The 20,275-nt window shown below is 42.1% G+C and overlaps 1 protein-coding gene across 2 annotated transcripts in view; it reads left to right on the top strand.

Moving 5' to 3' along the window:
* Positions 1 to 20,275, top strand: part of ABCC4 (ATP binding cassette subfamily C member 4) — a 269,468-nt gene that overhangs the window by 232,532 nt on the left and 16,661 nt on the right. For both annotated transcript variants that reach the window (XM_039519351.1, XM_039519350.1), the window contains one exon: positions 6,013 to 6,118. In XM_039519351.1, coding sequence (XP_039375285.1) covers positions 6,013 to 6,118 — 106 coding nt within the window. The remainder of the gene's footprint in view (positions 1 to 6,012; positions 6,119 to 20,275) is intronic.

Below are 20,275 nucleotides of genomic sequence, written 5' to 3'. Positions count from 1 at the left end.
CTTCAGAGAATGGAAAGATTCTAAGGCCACCACCATCCTACCTCATGATGAAAAAGTTAAGCACAGTGTTGGTGTCAGTTGATCCAGGAAAGGTATCCTGTGCACATAGTGACAAAGACTAGCAAGGAAAAATGACTGTAACAAATAGTATTTATTAGATGTCATTCCTTCCAAATGCTCAGGATGGTATTCAGTACATACAGTGGGTTACAGATAAAACCCATTAAATAGAGGAACTCACAATCCTAAGAGATCTTGAAATATTACAGGAACTACAAAATAAAGTAGTCTTTAAAGCTCCTTTGAACATTGGTGGGAATAAGTAAAAGAGACCATATTTTTTGAAAACACTGCAAATATGCTGCATCGGTTTGAGCTGAACAGATAGTTCCACCAAACTATGGTTTGAGAAAATCCAAGGACAATAAAACAGCAAGTCCCTCAAATAGATGCATTTAATATTTTATCATCAAAGCAAATTGTAGTTCACTCACTGGTCAAAGAATTTATGCTATATGTTCATGACTGGTCATTCAGTGCACTTTTTTCCACTAGCTGCAATCAGTGGAGTTGCTTTGATATTCAAATATAAAAGGAGTTACAATAATCAATTCCAGCTATAATAAAAATCTGAACAGCATTATTGAGAAGTCTTGCCTGTAGTATTCCAGCACGCTATACTTAATATTATTATTTATTTGAATTACCGTAGCCTATACAAGGTCTAGTTATGGAACAAGACCCCATGGTGCTAAATAGTGTACAAGCACAGAACAAAGAAATGGTCCCTGTTCCAAGCAGCTCACAATCTGTGTATAAGATTAGACAACAGATGGATATAGACAGAGGGCAAAGTACAAAGAAACAACGAGACAGTATTGGTCAGCAGGATGGGCAGACTTCTCTGCACACCAGCAACCTAACTGTTGTCAAGCTTTTTGTAGGCATCATGGCAAAGGTGAGGAATGCTTTAATCATGCAAGATGATCAGTGCAGATCAGTGCAGGTGACCTCCTGTGAGGATCAGCTTGCGGGATTAGGGCTTGTTTGGTTTTTGATTTGCTCACTGTAGGTCATTTTGGAGTGGCAATGATTGTAGTTTCCCTGAGGGAAAATTAAATTTGGGTGCTAGAAGAGAGAGAAAAGCTGACTGAGGAGTTGTGAACATATTGCCACATGCAAAACCTACAGATTTTGTGGCCATTTCTGAGGAGGTAGTACAAATTCTTGATTTCCCCAAAGAAGTCGCACCTAAAGACTAACAAATTTATTTAAGGAATGGAACACACAGACAGGAGATATTTATACATACAGAGAACATGAAAAGGTGGAAGTATGCATACCAACAGGCAGAGTCTAATCAATTGAGATGAGCTATAGTGATAATTAAGATGGAGTCTTTGTTTAAACCACAGTTAATTGTATCTAGTTTGCATATTAATTCAAGTTCAGCAGTTCAAGTCTGTCACTGAGTGGTTAGAAAGGTTGAAGTGTTCTCCCACTGGTTTTGAATGTTATGATTCCTGATGTCAGATTTGTGTCCATTTATTCGGCATTGCTGGCACATGATGGCATATATCACGTTGGTAGATGTGCAGCTGATGGTGTGTCTGATGTGATTAGGTCCTGTGATGGTGTCACTTGAATGGATAGAGGCTGTCTATAAGCAAGGACTGGCCTGTCTCCCAAGATCTGTTGTAAATCTTTGATGATGCGCTGGGCTGTAGGTAATGGCTAGTGGTGTTCTGTTATTTTCTTTTTAGGCCTGTCCTGTAGTAGGTGGCTTCTGGGTACTCTTCTGGCTCTGTCAATCTGTAGAGATCTTGTAGGTGTTTATCTCTGTGACAATGGATCGTGTGGTGTGTCCGGGATGGAAGCTGGAGGCATGTAAGTAAGTATAGCGGTCAGTGGGTTTTGTGGATTGGTCTAGGCTGAGGTTGATGGTGGGATGGTTTTTTTCCTCCTGCTAACGATAGCTCATCTCAATTGATTAGACTCTGCCTGTTGGTATGCATACTTCCACCTTTTCATGTTCTCTGTATGTATAAATATCTCCTGTCTGTGTGTTCCATTCTATTTTTCCAAAGAAGTCGGTCATTCTATACACAATACACAGTTACTTCCACCACTGCAGTGCTGCATATTGCCAAACTGTTTTAGTACTGTGTGAGAGACTGGCAAGATGTGTAATGGTCCAGTGCTGAGAGAAGTTACCCTTCTGTATCAGAATGCCCAACTTCAAAAATGTAAGGGCTGTGTCCAGTGAAACCCTCCCAACTGCAGTTAACTGTACCTTGTTTATCTATAACAAGTCTCTAATTCTGGAAGCAGTTCTTATACTGCCAATAGCCAAGGTGGCACTCCTCTTTCCACAGAAGAAACGGGCTATTTTATTTTCACTTGTATTAAAAAACAAAACGAAACACCTAACATTAGCAATTATAGATTTCTTCCTGATTCCCGTGGAGTCCGGAAGCACAAATTCATCCTTCCACTGAGGTATCTGCCCATGACTCATTTTTGTAACCTCTTCCTGGGAGAGAAGTGGTGCCAGCAAAGAAGCTTTGCAGTGAAGCATGCATTTCATTTCTAAAACCTTTAGAGAAAGTGCCTTTCCTTCTCCATAGATTTTGGGCTGCTAGCTTATTTTTGGTTAAAAAGTGATATTATCTGTGATTTAATCAGACCAATGGAAATTTCATATCCTTTCATTCATCCTCCCCATTTTGACATCTTTGGGTTTTTTTATTTGCACTATCCATTTAAATTATCTTTCTTGACGTGCTATAGATATACTGCAATAAAGTAAATGTTTACTAATAGCAACCATAAGCATTACAATACAAATGATTGAAGAGGTATCAACTTTCACTTGGAGTTTCTTCTTTGAGTTGGTTTGCACTGCAGTTTGCACTACCTTTTTCTTAAAATCTCAGGCATAACTGTGGTGGGACTTTAAGCAGTACAACCTAATAGGATGCACATCAGGAAATACTGCAGTCTATTTCCAAATAGGAAATGGTCTAAATATGAAAGTTTACATAAGCCTGATGGTCTAAGTATTTCACATGATGGAAATTTAGCACAATTTTAGCTTTTCTTCGTGATCATGAAGTTGGAAATTTTATCTCCATGAATAAAATAATTCTGTAGTAGTTAAATGATTATTAAAAGTTGCACATGAAACCCTCGGCATTACAATTGGAAATTATATGAATCACTTTATTTCCGGCGTTATGTCTTGAAAAATCTCCAGTAATTGAGACTTGTGAAACTTTCTGAAGAATTTACATCCCTTTTTCATCCCCAGATAAATCTGTTTGCATGACATTTAATTAAAATAGGGTTGGGTTCAGTGATGAGCTGCCAAAATCTTAACAACCGGTTCCCTCCTCACCCCACAAGGGGGTCGTGGCCCGCCCCCCCCCCGGGACTCCTTCCCCATCCTTGATGCCCTCCAGGCCCCTGCCCCATCCACCCCCTTCTCCCTGTCCCCTCACTGCCCCCTCCCACCCCATTCAACCACCCCTCCTTCCTGACTGCCCCCCCGGGACCCCTGCCCCCATTCAATCCCCCTGTTCCCCACCCTCTGACTGCCCTTCCTCGCTGGGTCTGAGCACAAAGTCGCCGCTTGCTTCTCTGCCCTCCCAGGCTTCCTGCGCGAACAGCTGATTCACAGGAAGCGGGGTGGGGGGAGAAGTGGGGCAAAGCGTTCAGGGGAGGAGGTGGAGGCGGAGTGAAGGTGAGCTGGGGCCAGGGGGCGGGGCGGGGAGCTGGAGCATCCATGGGGTTGGTGCCTAAGGTGCCACTTTTGGATAATGTGCTCAGGGGGAGCGGCCACTGCCCCTCCTTCCCCCCATAGCTATGCTCCTGGGTCACTTCAACTTACCAGTTGTTAAATTTAGAAGCCCGCGCAGGACAACCGGTTCTAAACCGGCTTTAAATTTAACAACCAGTTCCCACAAACCGGTGCGAACCGGCTCCAGCTCACCATTGGTTGGGTTTCCATGTCAGCTACAGTTATTTGGTTATTAACGTTCAGATCAGGTTTTTGTTTTCAAACATACATGCAGGATCGGCGCTCTAGTGAAGCTGGTCGACAGAGGTGCCTGATCCCAGTGTGAATTCACCCTGAGAAATGACAAAGCCACTGCTACTTTGCCTCAGTTTTTCACTGGGTGGGTTGCTGTAATTCACATTGGGAATAGCATTTGCACTAAGTCAGCCCAGGCTCTCTGGCCCACACCCATTTTCTAGCTAAATCTGGGAGGGGTCTTTTTTGAGGCTGTGCTTGCTTCCTTCCCTCCTTTGTTGAAGGTAAAGTTGCAGCTGCTTTCAACCACCACAACCCCCTTTTCTCCTTCCCTCCAGCAGACTCTCCTCTGAAATCTGCATAAATCTTGGGGTGAATCTGGCCCCCCTTTTCTCTAATTAATATGGTTAACTCTTCTTTTGGCAACCTCACTTTCAGAACTTTTTGAAACTGCGCATGCACGCAGCCATTGGTTTATTATTAGGGATCAAGGCTCCATTGTGTTAGATTCTGTCCAAAATATAAGTAAACATGGCATCTGCCCTGAAGAACTTACTAATAAAAGATGCAACAAGAGAGTGCAACAAACAATAGGAAGAAAGGGAGGACAAGCATGATAGTAAGTTCATGTGGCTACAAAGGCTGGCAATGGGCACAGCTTGAAAGTTCCAAATTGTTTAAACTTTATTTTTAATTGTTTTCAGAATTTTTTATTAAGCTATAACTCCTTGTGCTCCCCTAATGACCCATCAGTAAAAATGGTTCTGAACTTACTGACCTTTTTTAAAAATTGTTTTCCCCTCTCTTCTATATAGACCATCTCCAACCACTCCTCTGTCTAGAATTATTGGAGAGGAGGGATGTATATAAACTTTCCTCTCAACTGCTTCAGATAGTAGGACCTTCTCTCTCCCCTGGGCTACTGTCTCCCAGGTGACTAAGAGATTGTCAGGGCCCTGGTTTTCCCCCTTGGATAGCAGCGGAGAGAATAGCAGGGGTTGGTCTCTGAGAAGAGGGCAGAAAACCTATTGGTTATGGATTGAGTGCTCTAATACTACCATGGTTTGGGGTCTGAAGGTGCCAGAAGGGCTTGCCTGTAGTCCAGGGCTGCTGGGACAAGAGTGCTCGAAAAGTCTGGCTCCAGGAGAGATGAGGGATGGGTGAGGAGGAAGCTCAGCTGTCCCCCGTAACCCTGTCTCAGTGGCAGTTCTACTGCTCCTGACTTTTCTCCTTTGGGAGAAGACAGAGGCCTTCTTAAGAGGCAGTTTCTTCAGGAAACTCCAAGGAAGGCTCCGCCCACACTGGGCTTCTGGGACCATGTGCCCCCAAAGTCCTCGTTCCACAGGGAGCTGATGTCCTGCTATTTTCATGTCTTGCATCTCTAGGTAATAAACATATTCACGGGGCTGTCCCCTTTGCTGGAGAGAGATTGTGGGTCCTGAACTACTAAAGAGATGTCTTTTATGTAATACATGGATATTTTTATATTGCTGGGTTAATTTCAATAGGGGATATTTGCTTATTGTAGATACTCTCATTCAGACTCAAAATAAAAGTCAGATTGACATTTTGGAAGATGTATATACTGTGAGACCTTTGCGTGATTAAAGCAGTGGGATCTCTTACAGCACTAGCTGAGGACAGGGGGGAGCAGGTGCTGATCCCTCAAGTCAGGGAGAAGAAACTGAGCCATTCTCTCCCCCAGTTCCATCTTGCTTTAACTGCTGATCTTTGGTGCACATGATAGTGGAAATTCTTTGAAAAAGAAACATTTTCATCCTTAACCTTCAGAATCCTCCTTTTGGGTTTGTTTCATGATGTGCCAAACCATACTGAAGGAAGGACATACTCCAGCACCTCTGCAAATTAGTATTTCCCGACGTTACAGTTATTTACAGTGCAATCATAGAACTTCTCTGCAGTCAGATCATTCATGTAGCTCTCTCACTTCCATTTCCGCTGCTCTTTCTGTGTTTCAGAACGGATGAGTTGATTCAAAAGACAATCCGTGAAAAGTTTGCCCAGTGCACTGTGCTGACCATTGCACACAGGTTGAACACCATTATCGACAGTGACAAGATTATGGTAAGAATGTTAACAGCATTGGTTCAAGTTCCCTTTAAATAAGATTGAATAGATGGGGTGGGTGGGGAGGGTGTTATTCAGATCCAGGGAGGAAGAGAAGGTGATTTTGGCAAATATATATCTATGGAAAACTACCTTGACTAGCAGCTCATAGAAGTTAGGGATGGAAAAAGACCTATTAGATCACCCAGTCACTCTCTCTGCTGATGCAGCATTGTACTCTACAGTCAGGGTCCCATGTACTCTGCAGACATATAAATTTATTAAATATCTTTCACTGCCATCTCTCGCTCCCCCCAGCTCATACCTGAAAAAGACTCTGTGAAGTGCAAACTGTTGATTATGTTTCAGGAGGGGATATTTTTGCTGTGCTCTCCCGGCAACTTGGCTGCAGTCCCTGGGCCTTGGCTCCTGCAATGTTGTTTAGCCTGGCTCATAAAATTCTTCCTCTCCTGTGTGCCAGGGGAAAGAGGAAGCTTATAGGTAGCTTTAGCAGCTTCTCTCCTCAGCTTCCCAGTGCTCAGTTGCTTTGCTGTTCTCCAAACAGCCCCGCTTTCCAGCCTATACTTCTGGTACCTGATCTCCCTCCATCACCCTTATCTCTGCCCCCAGCCCCCACAATGTTACTTCCTGGGTGCAAACTGGACATTTTGGGCTCCCAGGCTTGAAGAAATAACTACCCTTAGTGAGGAAGGTTGCAGGAAGGGTTTGGTAGGCCAGAGAGACAGAAAAGAAAATGTCCAGCACCTGGCTTTAGTAAAATGCTGACTTATTTAGCAAAAATGCTGAATATTTTGGAACATGCCAAATTCGTGTCTACAGAATTGTGGACTCTGATTGCGATGAATTAAACAATTCACAGCTCTTGGGATTATTGTTTCAGGTTGTCTGCACTGTCAGGCTGGTATTACTGCATTGGTTTATGCTCAGTTAACTTCTTCAAGGTTATCTTCACGAACATAAGGGCTAATAACATAATGTGTCTTATATGGGAACAGATTCTGGAGAGGGAAGGGATGTGCGGGCAAGGGATGTGCTGGTCGCGGCTTCCCGCCACCCCCATTGGCCTGGGACGGTGAACCGCGGCCAGTGGGAGCTGTGGTTGGCCGAACCTGCCGACGCGGCAGGTAAACAAACTGGCCTGGCCTGCCAAGGTGCTTACCCTGGTGAGCTGCGTGCCAGAGGCTGCCAACCCCTGAATTAGTGTTTCCCCAAATAAATGTCCTATGTGGTGTTGGGGTTTCCACCACTTCCCTTGAGAGATTATTCAACTGCAATATGAGAAAAGTTGTATTGATATTTTATATATATTCTTAATTTCATCACATTATAGTATGGATACTTCCTTGTACTATCCTGATATAACTTTCCCTCCTTGATGGTCTTCTGCAGCATTCAAATATTTGCATCTCCTCTTTTATAGTCACCAAACCAAACTATGAATACTCAAGTGAGACATTTAAGTCTTTCCTGTAAGTAAGTCCCTCCAAATTCCTAATTATTAATCACTGTTGTTTCTGTTCTCTGAACTTCCTCCAATTTGTAAGGATCTTTCTGGCATTGATGTGTACAGAACTGCAAACAACATTTCATGTGCAGTTGTCTCAGAGCTATATAGAGAAGGACTGTTGCTTCCCTGCTCTGTCATTGTTGTGTCTGAGCAGCCTTAATTTGTATTGGCCTATTTTGCTCCCATATTGTATTGCAAACTTGTGTCTGATTTGGTTCTTTGTTCCGCTCTGTGTCTTCTAGCCCTCTATCAGAAGTATTGCTTTCCAGATTATTTCCTCCCATTGAATATCTATGTAAATTGTATCTCAGTTTGTTATTTACTGCCCAAGTTTCTTCAGTCATCTGTGCTGTCTTACTATAAGAAACTTGAAAACTGGATATAGACATAGTACATCAAGATGGAGGACAGCATGATGTTAAGAGAATGGAATGGATCATCATCATCATCATCATCATCATGTTCCCTTTACACCTCTGGTGTTTAGGGCAGTGACAAAGCTCCTCCACTCCTGTCTATTTCTGGCAAGTCTTTCAATGATTCCCCAGCTGTACCCCAGGTTTTTCAGCTTGGCTTCCACAGTTTTTCGCCATGTTGTTTTGGAGCGGCCTCGTTTTCGCTTGCCTTCCGGTGTCCATCTTATTGCTACTCTGGTGATGGAATCAGTTTCCATCAGTTTCCATCTCCCACGCCTCCTGGCAATGATGGTGCTCATGTCCTCTTGGCTGCACTGTGTCAATAGATCTTGGTTTGAGATTGATCTGGGCCAAAAGATACGGAGCTTATAATGTCTTGTTGATTGGTTTCAAACTAGCTTGATAGTAGTCAATGAAAGCAACTGCCAGTTGTTAAGTGGTTTACTAGATGTGGATCTGTCATCTCAGCTCATTTCTTAGGTCCCAATTATGCAGTTGGTAGCTCACAGCAGACTGCTACTCTTGCACAGAGCCTCAGTCAAGTTAATGCAACTCTGCATAGGCACAGCTATCCACCCACATGCTATTAATTGTAAGACGAGGGCCTTTGTGGGCACATACCAGCGGCAGCTCCAGGCACCAGCGCTCCAAGCGCGTTCCGGAGGCGGCAAGCCGTGGGGGGTGCCCTGCCGGTCCCTGCAAGGGCGGCAGTCAGGCTGCCCTCGGCGGCTTGCCAGCAGGAGGTCCCTGGTCCCGCGGATTCGGCGTCAATTTGGTGGTGGGTACGCCGAAGCCACGGGACTGGCGGACCTCCCGTAGGCAAGCCGCCGAATCCACAGAACCGGGGACCTCCCGCAGGCAAGTCGCCGAAAGCAGCTTGCCTGCCGTGCTTGGGATGGCAAAAAAGCTAGAGCTGCCCCTGGCACGTACATCACAAAAAGCAACAATAGAAATGACGCTAGAGGTCACCCTTATGGTTGAACAGAAGGGTCAAGATTTTACAGAGCTGAAGACTGAAGTACACTCTCCCCCCTAGATGAGTGTGATGTTAATAGAACCATGCTTATTAAACTTTTTCTCTCATAAAAGCTGAAATAGGGAGTGTTTTTATTCTCACTAGTTATTTTTTCCTCTTGGACACCATAAACACATTTTGAACCAATAGTCAAGGATTGTAATGGTTGTGTGGTATATACAAAAATGAAGCATCTGTGCCTATTGGTGTTCTGGAGCATCATAAACATTAGGCTATGAATTGACAGATTATAGTTTACTGCTGGGTAGTCACTTCATAAATATTGTCATAATAAGTCATGTAACTGCAAATGCTTACGATTTAATAATTAAGTATTTCTTCACTGGTGAATACTTCCTCACAAAGACTGATCTGGTTTTGTTTACTGCCACTATGTTGAACAAAATGCGTGTTCGGAAACAACTGCAACCTAATTAATTGCTTTGTTTATATGTTGGCTATCCAAAGGGATTTCCACTAGTTTTGGTTCATTAGGCACCATTAACATGTTAGGTTCAAAATGCTATTTTATAAAGATGTTTTCATTTTATTAAACATGGTACAGTCATAATAATAGCTACTTAATTCTTTATTTACTCATTTGCTATAAAATACTGGAGCAAGATAGACAAATTAAAAATAGTCTTTCTTCCCATACTGCTCGCTCTCTTATGACTAAAGATAGTTCCTTTGTTGTAGCTCTAGAGTTAGCTTGCTATTTCTAGCGTTTTATTGTTTCCTTTTAGCTTATATTACAGACCCCTTTCCTTTAAATACCCTTTATGTCCACATACAATCCAATCTGACTTCTCTTGGAATGGTTTTGCTGTCCTTTCTAGATTGTATTAAGGAGAGGATTTACAAAGTGTCCCATAGGCTCAGCAAGCATTACTAGTCCACATTGTTGACTTGAGAATTCTGCAAGAATTTGCAGGGGGGAGAAACGTAATACAGAAAGAATGAGAAATGTAATACCTATTGTGAGCCATTAAAAAACCTCTTTTCTTCAAGTCACTACACAGAGCTTTTTCTGGCTTGGAGCCACTTACAGTTGGTTTCCAGTAGCTATGAATGAGACTTAATCTTCTCTCACTACACTAGCAGCAAGAAAGACACCAAGATGAAACTATTGGCTCTGCCTCCAAAAGATCAGAAGCATTGTACACCATTGAAAATAAGAACATAAGAACGACTGTACTGGGTCAAATCAATGGTGCATCTAGCTCAGAATTCTGTCTTCCAACAGTGGCCAGTGCCAGGTGCTTCAGAGAGGCAGAACGGGCAATCATCGAGTAATCCACTCACAGCTTCTGGCAGTCAGAGGCTAAACGGCAGTGTCTATGGAAGAGATACTTTTAAATGAAAGTATACTTAAAAATCTGCATTCATATATACATGAGCCTTATGGGAAGTGACCTATTAAAAAGGCTAGAAGGATTCTGAAATTGTAAAAAGCAAAAGAAAACCAAAACAGTGTTCCGTATTCTTACAACAGCAAGATACTGTTCTTCATTGTGGAAGTAGCACATCTGGTAGCCCTAAATAAATATATTCCATGCATGCAAACTAGCCTTAATGGATGATTCAGGTTAATAAAGAAATGACTCAAAAGTCAGAGAATTTCAAAAGTTAAGGCTAAATAATTAACCTTAACTGTATTCCCTTTGTGCACATATTTTCAGATATGGGCTCTCAATATTATAATGTGTTATTTCTTAAATACAAATGTGTAACTGTGACAAGGTATGTAAAGCCCACACCAGGCAGGAAGGGATTAAGGAGCTGCTCTGCGCTGGAGTGGTCCACACTTGAGTCATGTCAAGAAATGGAGGAGGAGGAGAAGCTCTGAGAAGACAACTGATTGCTCAACTTCCTAGCTCCCAGAGAAAAGCCTGGCAGAGAGCAGAGCCTACACCCTCGCTGAAAAGAAGGCCCAAGTCACATGAGGCAAAGGAGGCTGTATCTTATTCCTTCCAGTGTTGGTGAACCAGTGGACGTGGAGCTGGATTGTAAGCCATCGAAGGCCCCTCTGACAGGCCTGGCAGGGACTGTCTATATAGTCCCTTTTTCCTTCACGTATGTTGCTACTCCTAAGTTGTTTGTTCCCTGGGATCCCAAAAGGGGTAAGCATCCTAAGGAACTTGGCCGGAGGGCTGAGACTCCAGCCCCTTCGGAGTGATTTTATATCCCACTGGTTAGGGCACTGCTCTAGGATGTAGGAGGCTTAGGTTCAAATCCCATCTTCAAATATACAAAGCGGAACTGCTCTGACAGAAGACACTGAGAGAGCATCACCCCGAATACCCAATAGTCTCATAGACTTAAAGGCCAGAAGACACCACCATAATCATTTGCTCTGCCCTCTTGCACGTTTCAGGCCATAGAACCTCACCCACCCACTCCTGTAATAGACCCATGACCTCTGGCTCAGTTACTGAAGTCCTCAAATCATGATTTAAAGACTTCAAGTTACAGAGAATCCACCATTTACATTAGTTTAAATCTGCATGCCCCATGTTGCAGAAGGAAGGTAAAAAAACTCCCAGGGGCTCTGCCAATCTGACCAGGAGAAAAAATTCCTTCCCAACCCCATATATGGCAGTCAGTCAAGCATTTTGGCAGGATCCACCAGCCAGACACAAGGAAATAATTCTCTCTGGTAACTCTGAGCCCTTGCCATCTAATGTCCCATCACTGGGGATACAGTAACTCCTCACTTAACATTGTAGTTATGTTCCTGAAAAATTCGACTTTAAGCCAAACGATGTTAAGCGAATCCAATTTCCCCATAAGAATTAATGTAAATGATGAGGTTGGGTTCCAGGGAATTTTTTTCATCAGATAAAAGACTATATTATATATATACGCACACACACCCCTAAGTTTTAAACAAACAATTTAATACTGGTACACAGTGATGATGATTGTGAAACTTGGTTGAGGTGGAGGAGTCAGAGAGAGGGATAATTCCTAGGGAATGCCTTATTGCTAAATGATGAACTAGCAATTGGCTGAGCCCTCAAGGGTTGGGTTAACTCTCATACTCTACAAGGCAGCAGGAATGGAGGGAGAGGAGACAGCATTGCAGACAGAGAGACACAGCATGTGTGTGTGAGAGAGAAAGAGAGATGCACATTTCCCCTTTAAGTACACTGCCTTGTTAATTAGATCAGCTTGCTGGGACCGCAGCTGCTGCCAGCAAGCTCCCTCCGTCCTGAGCCCTGCCGTGTGTCCCGCCCTGCTCTATGGAAGATGGGGTAAGCGGGGTGCAGGAGCGGGGGGGGGAGGGGGACACCCTGACATTAGCTGCCCTCTTCCTCCCCTCCCCCCTGCACATCAAGCAGGAATCTTGGGGAGCAGCTCCAAGGCAGAGGGCAGGAGCAGTACATGGCACTGTGGGGAGGGACAACTGCAATTGCTAGCCTGCTAGGCAGCTGCTGCACAGGGAACATAGGGGAGTGGGGAGCTGATGGGGGGCTGCCGTTCCACACTGCTTTCAAGCCCCCACCAGCTAGCTGCAACGGGCTGCTCTTCCTGCAAGCAGTGGACAGAGCAGACGGCTGCCAAATGACGTTAGAAGGGAGCATCGCACAACTTTAAACGAGCATGTTCCCTAATTGATCAGCAACGAAACAACGTTAACCAGGATGACTTTAAGTGAGGAGTTACTGTATTTGCCACTAGCAGTTGAAGATTGGCTACATGCCATCGTAGGCAGTCTTGTCATACCATCCCCTCCATAAACTTATCAAGCGCAGTCTTGAAGCAAGTGAGGTTTTTTGCCTGCACCCCGCCCCACCCATTGCTCTTGTGTCAATGTTGGTGCTTAACTTAAATAACTCCTCTCTCTCCCTGGTATTTAATATTCTGATATATTTAAAGAGAGAAATCATATCTCCCCTCAGCCTTTTTTTCATTAGGCTATGGAAGTCAAGCTCTATGAGTCTCCTTTCATAAGGTAGGTTTTCCATTCCTGAGATCATCCTAATGTCCCTTCTCTGCACCTGTTCCAATTTGAATTAATCTTTCTTAAACATGGGAGACCAGAATTTCACATAGTGTTCCAGATGAGGTCTCACCAGTGCCTTGTATAACCTCTACTGATGCATCCTAGGACTGTATTAGCTTTTTTCACAGCTGCATCACATTGGCAACTCATCCTGTGATCAACCAATACACCCAAGTCTTTCTTCTCCTCTGTTGCTTCCAACTGATAAGTCCCCAGCTTACAGGAAAAAATCTTGTTGTTTGTAAGTGCATGACCTTGCACTAATAAATTTCATCTCATTTGTATTACTCCAGCTTTCAAGGTCATCTGGATCTTCTTGTATGATATTCTGATCCTCTTCCATATTGGCAATGCCTCCCAACTTTGTGTCATCCGCAGATTTTATTAGCACACTCTGACTTTTTGTGCTAAAGTCATTAATAAAAATGTTAAATAAGGTTGGTCCCAAGGCCAATCCTTGAGAAACTCCACTAGTAACCTCCCTCCAGCCTGAGAGATCACCTGTCAGTATGACCCATTGTAGTCTCCCCTTTATCCAGTTCTTTATCCACCTTTCAATTTTCATATTAATCCCATTCCTCTCCAATTTAACTAATAATTTCCCATGTAGAACTGTATTAAATGCCTTACTGAAATACAGGTAGATTAGATCTACTGCATTTCCTTTGTCTAAAAAATCAGTTATCGTCTCACAGAAAAAGATCAGTTTGGTCTGTCACCATCTACTTTTTGTAAAAACATATTGTATTTTATCTCTCTTACCATTTACCTCTATGTCCTTAACTACTTTCTCTTTCAAAATTTGTTGCAAGACCTTGCATGCAATGGAGGTTAAACTAACAGGCTTCCTGGATCACATTTTTTCCCTTTCTTAAAAATAGGAACTACATTAGCAATCCTCCAGTGATAGGGTACGACCCCCGATTTTGCAAATTCATTAAAAATCCTTGCTATTGGACTTGCAATTTCATGTGCCAGTTCCTTTAATATTCTTGGATGGAGATTATATGGGCCCCCTGATTTCGTCCCATTAAACTATTTGAGTTTGATCTCCACCTCAGATGTGGTAATTTCTCCTTCATATCCTCATTTCCATTAGCTCCCCTGCCACTGCTCCCAAATTTCTCATTACCCTTATTAAAAACTGAGACAAAGTATTTGTTTAGGTGTTGGGCCATGCCTGGATTATCTTTAATCTCCACATCTTCAGTGCTTCTTTCCTCCTTTTCTTTTTATTTATATGGCTATAGAACCTTTTACTATTAGTTTTAATTTCCTTTGCAAGGTCCAATTTTGCTTGGCTTTTGGCAGTTCTCACTTTTCCCCTACTCTTTCTGACCTCCAAGGTCACTTTCCTTGCTGATCGATCTCATCTTCCATTCCTTGTAGGCTTTCTGCTTTCTCTTACTCATCTGTTTGAGATGCTTGTTCATCCATCTTGGTCTAGAATCCTTCTCTATAAATATTTTCCCCTTCTTGGGATGCAGGCTTCAGATAGTTTCTGCATCTTTGACTTGAAGTAATTCCAAACCTCTTCCGCATTCAGGTCCTTGAGTTCTTCAGTCCAGTTCCCTTCCCTAACTAATTCCCTTAATATTTTAAAGTTTGCCCTTTTGAAATCAAGGGTCCTCAGTGCAGATCTGTTTTTGTTTCTTTCCATTTAGTTTAAAATGAATTAGCTCATGATCACTTGAACCAAAGTTCTGCCCTACAACCAATTTTTCTGTGAGGTCCTCACTATTCACCAATAAAAATTCTAAAATGACATCACATCTTGTAGATTTGGTGACTGTTTGGTGAAGAAATCTGTCAGCTATCACATCCAGGAAAATATGGGTCCTACTATTATTGGTATCACTTGTCCTCCAATCCGTATCTGAGAAATTAGTCTGTCTAAATCACACAATTCCCAGTAGTATTTATTTAATTAAAAACATTGAAGAAGTCTCTATCCATATCCAAATTGGATCCTGGGGGTCTGTAGCAAGCACTATCCCAGAGGAGCCATTGGTAGCTTTCTTCACCAAAGTGATTTTGGGCCCAAAGAGACTCTGTTTTATCCATTCCATCACTTCTCATTTCTTTACAATCTACCTCATTATTAATATACTATACTACTCCATCACCTTTACCTTTATTTCTCTTTCCTGGATAGCACATACCCTTCAATACCTGTACTCCAGTCTTTACTATTCCAACATGTTTCTGTTATCCCTATAATATCTGATTTCACTTCCTGCAGCAGTAGTCCTAGTTCCTCCATTTTGTTACCCAGGGTCCTTGCATCTTAGTTTTTTCTGCTTGGCTTCACCAGATTCCTCACCCAATTAGGTGCAGTCATTCTACTGCCAGTAATGTCTACCTGGTAGCTTCATTGGTATTGGCACTATCTTTTCTCTTGATGTCCATTCTTCTACCTTCTATTATTCCTTTGTCCGTTGCTGTATTCTCTCTTACTTGATTTTCCTCCAGATTGATGTTAGAATTAGGCATGGACATTACATGAGTATCTCCCAACCATCTCACCTGAGTTCCTAGTTTAAAGCTCTTTTAATCACTTTTCCAACCTCCATCCCAGAAGTCTATATCCCTCCCTACTTATCCCATGAGAACAGGCCTCTGTCCATGAATGCCTCCCAGTGGTCGAACATCCCAAAGCCTTCCTTATACCACCACTGACTGACAGCCATCTGTTGATCATCATAATTTTGTTTCGCCTTTGTTCTTCTCTAGTCTGGTAGTTAGGGCACTCAGCTGGGAGGTGGGAGAACAGAAGAACAGGGACTTGAATGTAGGTCCTCCCACTCCTGGTGAGTGGCATAACCAATGATCTATACAGAATGGGGGAGGTCTGTCAGACCAGAAATTCCATCCTGGACCTGAGAAACCTTTTGTGGTTAACATTTCATCAAAACCGGTACATTTCTGCAAAATGTTTGGATTTCAGTGAATAAACATTATCTGATGAAAAACTGTTCTGTTGAAAAATTCCTGACCAGCTCTACTAAAACCAAGCTAAATTAAAAGAAAATCTGCTAATAAGTTTCCAGGTGCAACTGTTTGCATTCAGCATATGCACTGAGAATGAGATATCCTAACAAAACCATTGTGCACAAAGAAATTGTAGAAAAATTCTGACCCTAGTGCTGAACTGTGGAGTTCTACCCTCAGCAAAAACCTGTGCAACGCCATTAGCCTAAAAAGGGGCATAATCTGAAGACAGTGGGATGCATGCATATTGAAGGCTTCATATGTCCTGCAGAAACTTTAGTAGCGATGCAAGACTGACTGTCAGAGCCCAGGATGAGTTTGTGGGCTACCATTTAGTATCAACATGGTCACTTGCAGCCGTAGCAAATTTGACATTAAAATCAGTGGCACTGGTAATTTGGACCCCTACAACTGATATTTTTACGGTTTGGAGTAAAATCACACTTAACTAAACCAAACAAAACTGGCTTAAACCACATATCTAAATGCAATCCGCAAAACAAAACAAAACAAATTCCTTCATAAGTAATGCTAGTACTTGATAAGGATAGTGAAAGTAACCAGAACGTATTTCTAATTGGAATAGAGGGACAAGTTGTTGCTGGTTTTTGTTTAATGCTCAAATATTTAAATGACTAGATAGAGTTGGCTAAAACTTTCAACAATATTCATGTTTAGGCTGAGTCCAAGCATGGAAATTTTTAGATCAAGGAAATTTTTGAGAAAGTCATGAGCAAATATAAAAGTTAGGTTAGTGAAAAAATGGTAAATCTTCTATTCACACCCACTATAATAATCTGTTCTATTTTGGAAAAGGAAAGAAGCTTAACTGAAAGAGAAAAAGGAAGAACAGAATTCTTTTTACCCAACTACAGACAGAGTTGGCCTTAGGAATTGTTTTAATTCTAGTTCCATCCCTAAAGCCATATTTCTGGTTTCATAATCCAGGTCACGCCTTAAGATTATCTCCACTATATCTTTCTTAATTACAAATATGTTTATCAAAACTTCAAACACTTGAAATCATTGAGAGAAGAGTTGTATTGTGTAAGAGGATACTTTTCCAACACAATCACATCAATGAGTAATAATATTTTGCATTATACAGAACCTTTCATCTGGAAATTTCAAAGCTCAGTACAAACATTAATTAATTAAACCTCAACAACCCCGCGAGGTAGGGAAGTATTCAGAGTTATTGAAACTAGAATTGGAAAAGACTTGTTAGGTCAGATCATCTAACCCATCTCCTGTAATAATAATACCATAATAATCTTCCCATGTTCTAGATGGGTAAATTGAGGGACACAGAGATTAAGGGACATGCCCAAAGTCACAGTGAGCCATCAGCAGAACTAAAAATACTCGAGTCCTGATGCTTTTGTCCTCTCTGAATCCTGCATCATGGTGCCTTTCTATGAGGAAAGCCTTATAGGAATCTTTGAAGTGCTGAGAAATATTTGCCAAATTTCTGAATTATAGTGATGTTTCTCTCCTGGAGACTTTCATATCACTGGAATGTTTCTTTGATATGGAAACTGTGCATGCAAACAATACCTTATCTTCTAATGTAAAAACATGTAGTTCACCATTCTGGTAAAAGGGAATTTCAAACTTATGGGGAGTGTTACTTTGTTGCACCGAAAACATGTTTTGATTACATCCTAAATGACTAATATCCAGGCAGACAATGTGAAAGTACTGTAATGTACTTCACAGCCAGAGCGCAAGAGTTCGGACAGCAATAAGCCAATATCCATTGTTCTGTTGGGAAATGCTTAGACTTAGTCTGATCCACTCTGTTTTGTCAGCAGCTGTTTCACCAATCTGGCCTCATGTCTGTCTGTAAGTACCAAGCAGAGGTAACAAAATATAACATCACTTATCCTACAAAGGCCATGGAGTTTTTAGAAGCATAAGAAACAAGAAATGATACTCTTGAAGGAGAAACGAAGAGTGACACATGTTCTATGGTATTGGTGTATTCTCTTTAAAGTGGTGGATCCATGTACAGAATTGTTCTTTTTGTTTTTTAAATTGAAAGCATTTGCCAGTTTATATTGAGAAACCATTGAAATTTCTTATTACTCAAGCAATTTACAACTGATTTTTCTATCTATCGTTTGTGTGAACTAGAGTTGTGTTCTCTGTCAATAAAAGTAATTTCTTAAGCTCTCTAATGAATCTCTTTCATTCTAGTTGTCCTCATATTTTTTTTAATGTATTGTGCCCTTGGTAAAGTTTATTCCAGGTTCCTATATATTGTTGTGCTTATCTTGCATGTATGGATGAGTTTACCAGTTTGAATGGGGAAGCTGGTAGATAGGATAAATGCTGTGTTAGCACCACTCTGAATACAATGATTTACAGTCTCATCTTTTGCTTTTTGTGTTAATGGAAATCATTGGCTGTCATTATTATAGATAATCTTACAAGTTCTTTTAGTTGACCTTATAGGCGGTTTGATCTTGTAGAAAAGTGTGAAGTTAGTTGCAATGCAGTTTCTTCTAGAAGCTGAGCATATCACCAGGAAAGTTGATTTATGCGGTGAAGAGCTACGGTGAAGAGCTACGGCCTAAAGGATATACTGACTCCTGCAAGCATTACCATGAGACAGAAGCCCTGCATATGCAAAAGCTGGCTGAGATAGATCATCTGGCCAAGACTATAGAGTTTGCTGGACTCCAGCATGAACTGGGAAACCATGAAACATCCTGAGGAGCAGAAGTTGTTCAATTTGCATGCACAGCTTGAAATCCAGAAGTGGGGAGAACTACAATGAGGGTATAAAATGTATACAATATTATATAGAAAAGCACAGAAACCCAAGAAGCATCTGATCTTATAGCGATCCTGGATCATGAACTGATCAACTGGGTAAGGTCAGTGGGAAACATCACAGTTCTAGTGCAATTGACATCAATCAAAACAGATGACCTACTGAAAGAATACGAAGATGTTTTTAAGAGTTACAGCAGTTATTTGCGGGTAAAATTTTCAAACCTCTGAGCCTAAAGTCAGGCTCCTAAATCCATATTTAGGCACCTGAATAAATGACCCTGTTATTCAAAAGTACTAAGCATCAGCAGCTTCTATAGAGGCTAGGTTTCTAGTTTTGAAAATATTGGCCAGAGAACACTAGAGTAAGGTCTAGATTCCAATAGGTCTCAGAGTACATACCATGGTCCAAGAAAAATCCCACTTGTACTGCAACACAAAAATCAATCAGTCAGGTAATGAAATATTGAAACTGGAACATGTAGAGGTAATTGTCAAAGTAGATGATCCTACAGAGAAGGTGATTGAACTTTGCAGTGGCAGAGGAGAAGCTGCACACAGGAGAGCTACAGCTGTGCTGAGTTCCATGACCAGGGTTGCTCCAGGCACCAGCGAAGGAAGCAGGTGCCTGGGGTGGCCAATAGCAAGGGGCGGCACTCTGTCCACTATTGGAGAGGCACTTCGGCAGCGGGTCCTTCAGTCCCTCTCTTCCTCTTCAGTGGCACTTTGTCGGCAACTCTATTGCTCCGCTTCAGTCTTCGGCGGCAGTTCAGCGGCAGCTCAATCCCTGAACTTCAGACTTCAGCAGCGGGTCCTTTACTCTCTCCCTTCCTCTTCAGTGACACCTCAATCGGGTTTTTCTTTTTTTTTCCCCTTCGCCACTTGGGGCAGCAAAAAAGCTGGAGTCGGACCTCTCCATGACACCTGAACAAGGGAATCAAATGGGACCATTACCAGATGCATACATTTGATGAAGTGACAAGTACGTTCTTGGGATACCCAGTTTTCCAGTATCTGAAAGGCAAGGCTGGAAAAACTGGAAAAGAAATTGAATACTTATCGCTAGAGCTGGTCAGAAATTTTTTGACAAAATGGTCTGTCATCAGAATTTTCCAATACATCAAAATCAAAACATTTTGCAGAAACTGTTCAGTTCTGACAAAATCCTGCTGGAAACCAGGCAGGATTCCAGCCAGTTGTCTCTTCGGCAGTCTTCCTGGCATGCTTCTGAGGAGCCTGAGCTTCCAGGCTCTCAGCTACTTCGCAACCCACCAGGCTCATGAGTTCTTGGCAGGCCGGGATTTCTGGATTCCTTGCTCCTTGGCAGCCCACCAGTTGGGCTGTCCTGGAGCTGGAACTTCCAGTAGAGCTGGGCTGAAAATTGGAACAAAACCAAATTTGGAAATCTCAAGATTCTCCACAAAATGGAATTACCATT

This window comes from Mauremys reevesii, linkage group 1, assembly GCF_016161935.1.
Source record: "Mauremys reevesii isolate NIE-2019 linkage group 1, ASM1616193v1, whole genome shotgun sequence".
Classification (NCBI taxonomy): Eukaryota; Metazoa; Chordata; order Testudines; family Geoemydidae; genus Mauremys; species Mauremys reevesii.
The sequence above is the reverse complement of the archived record's forward strand: the minus strand, read 5'-3'. Positions and strand labels throughout refer to the sequence as shown.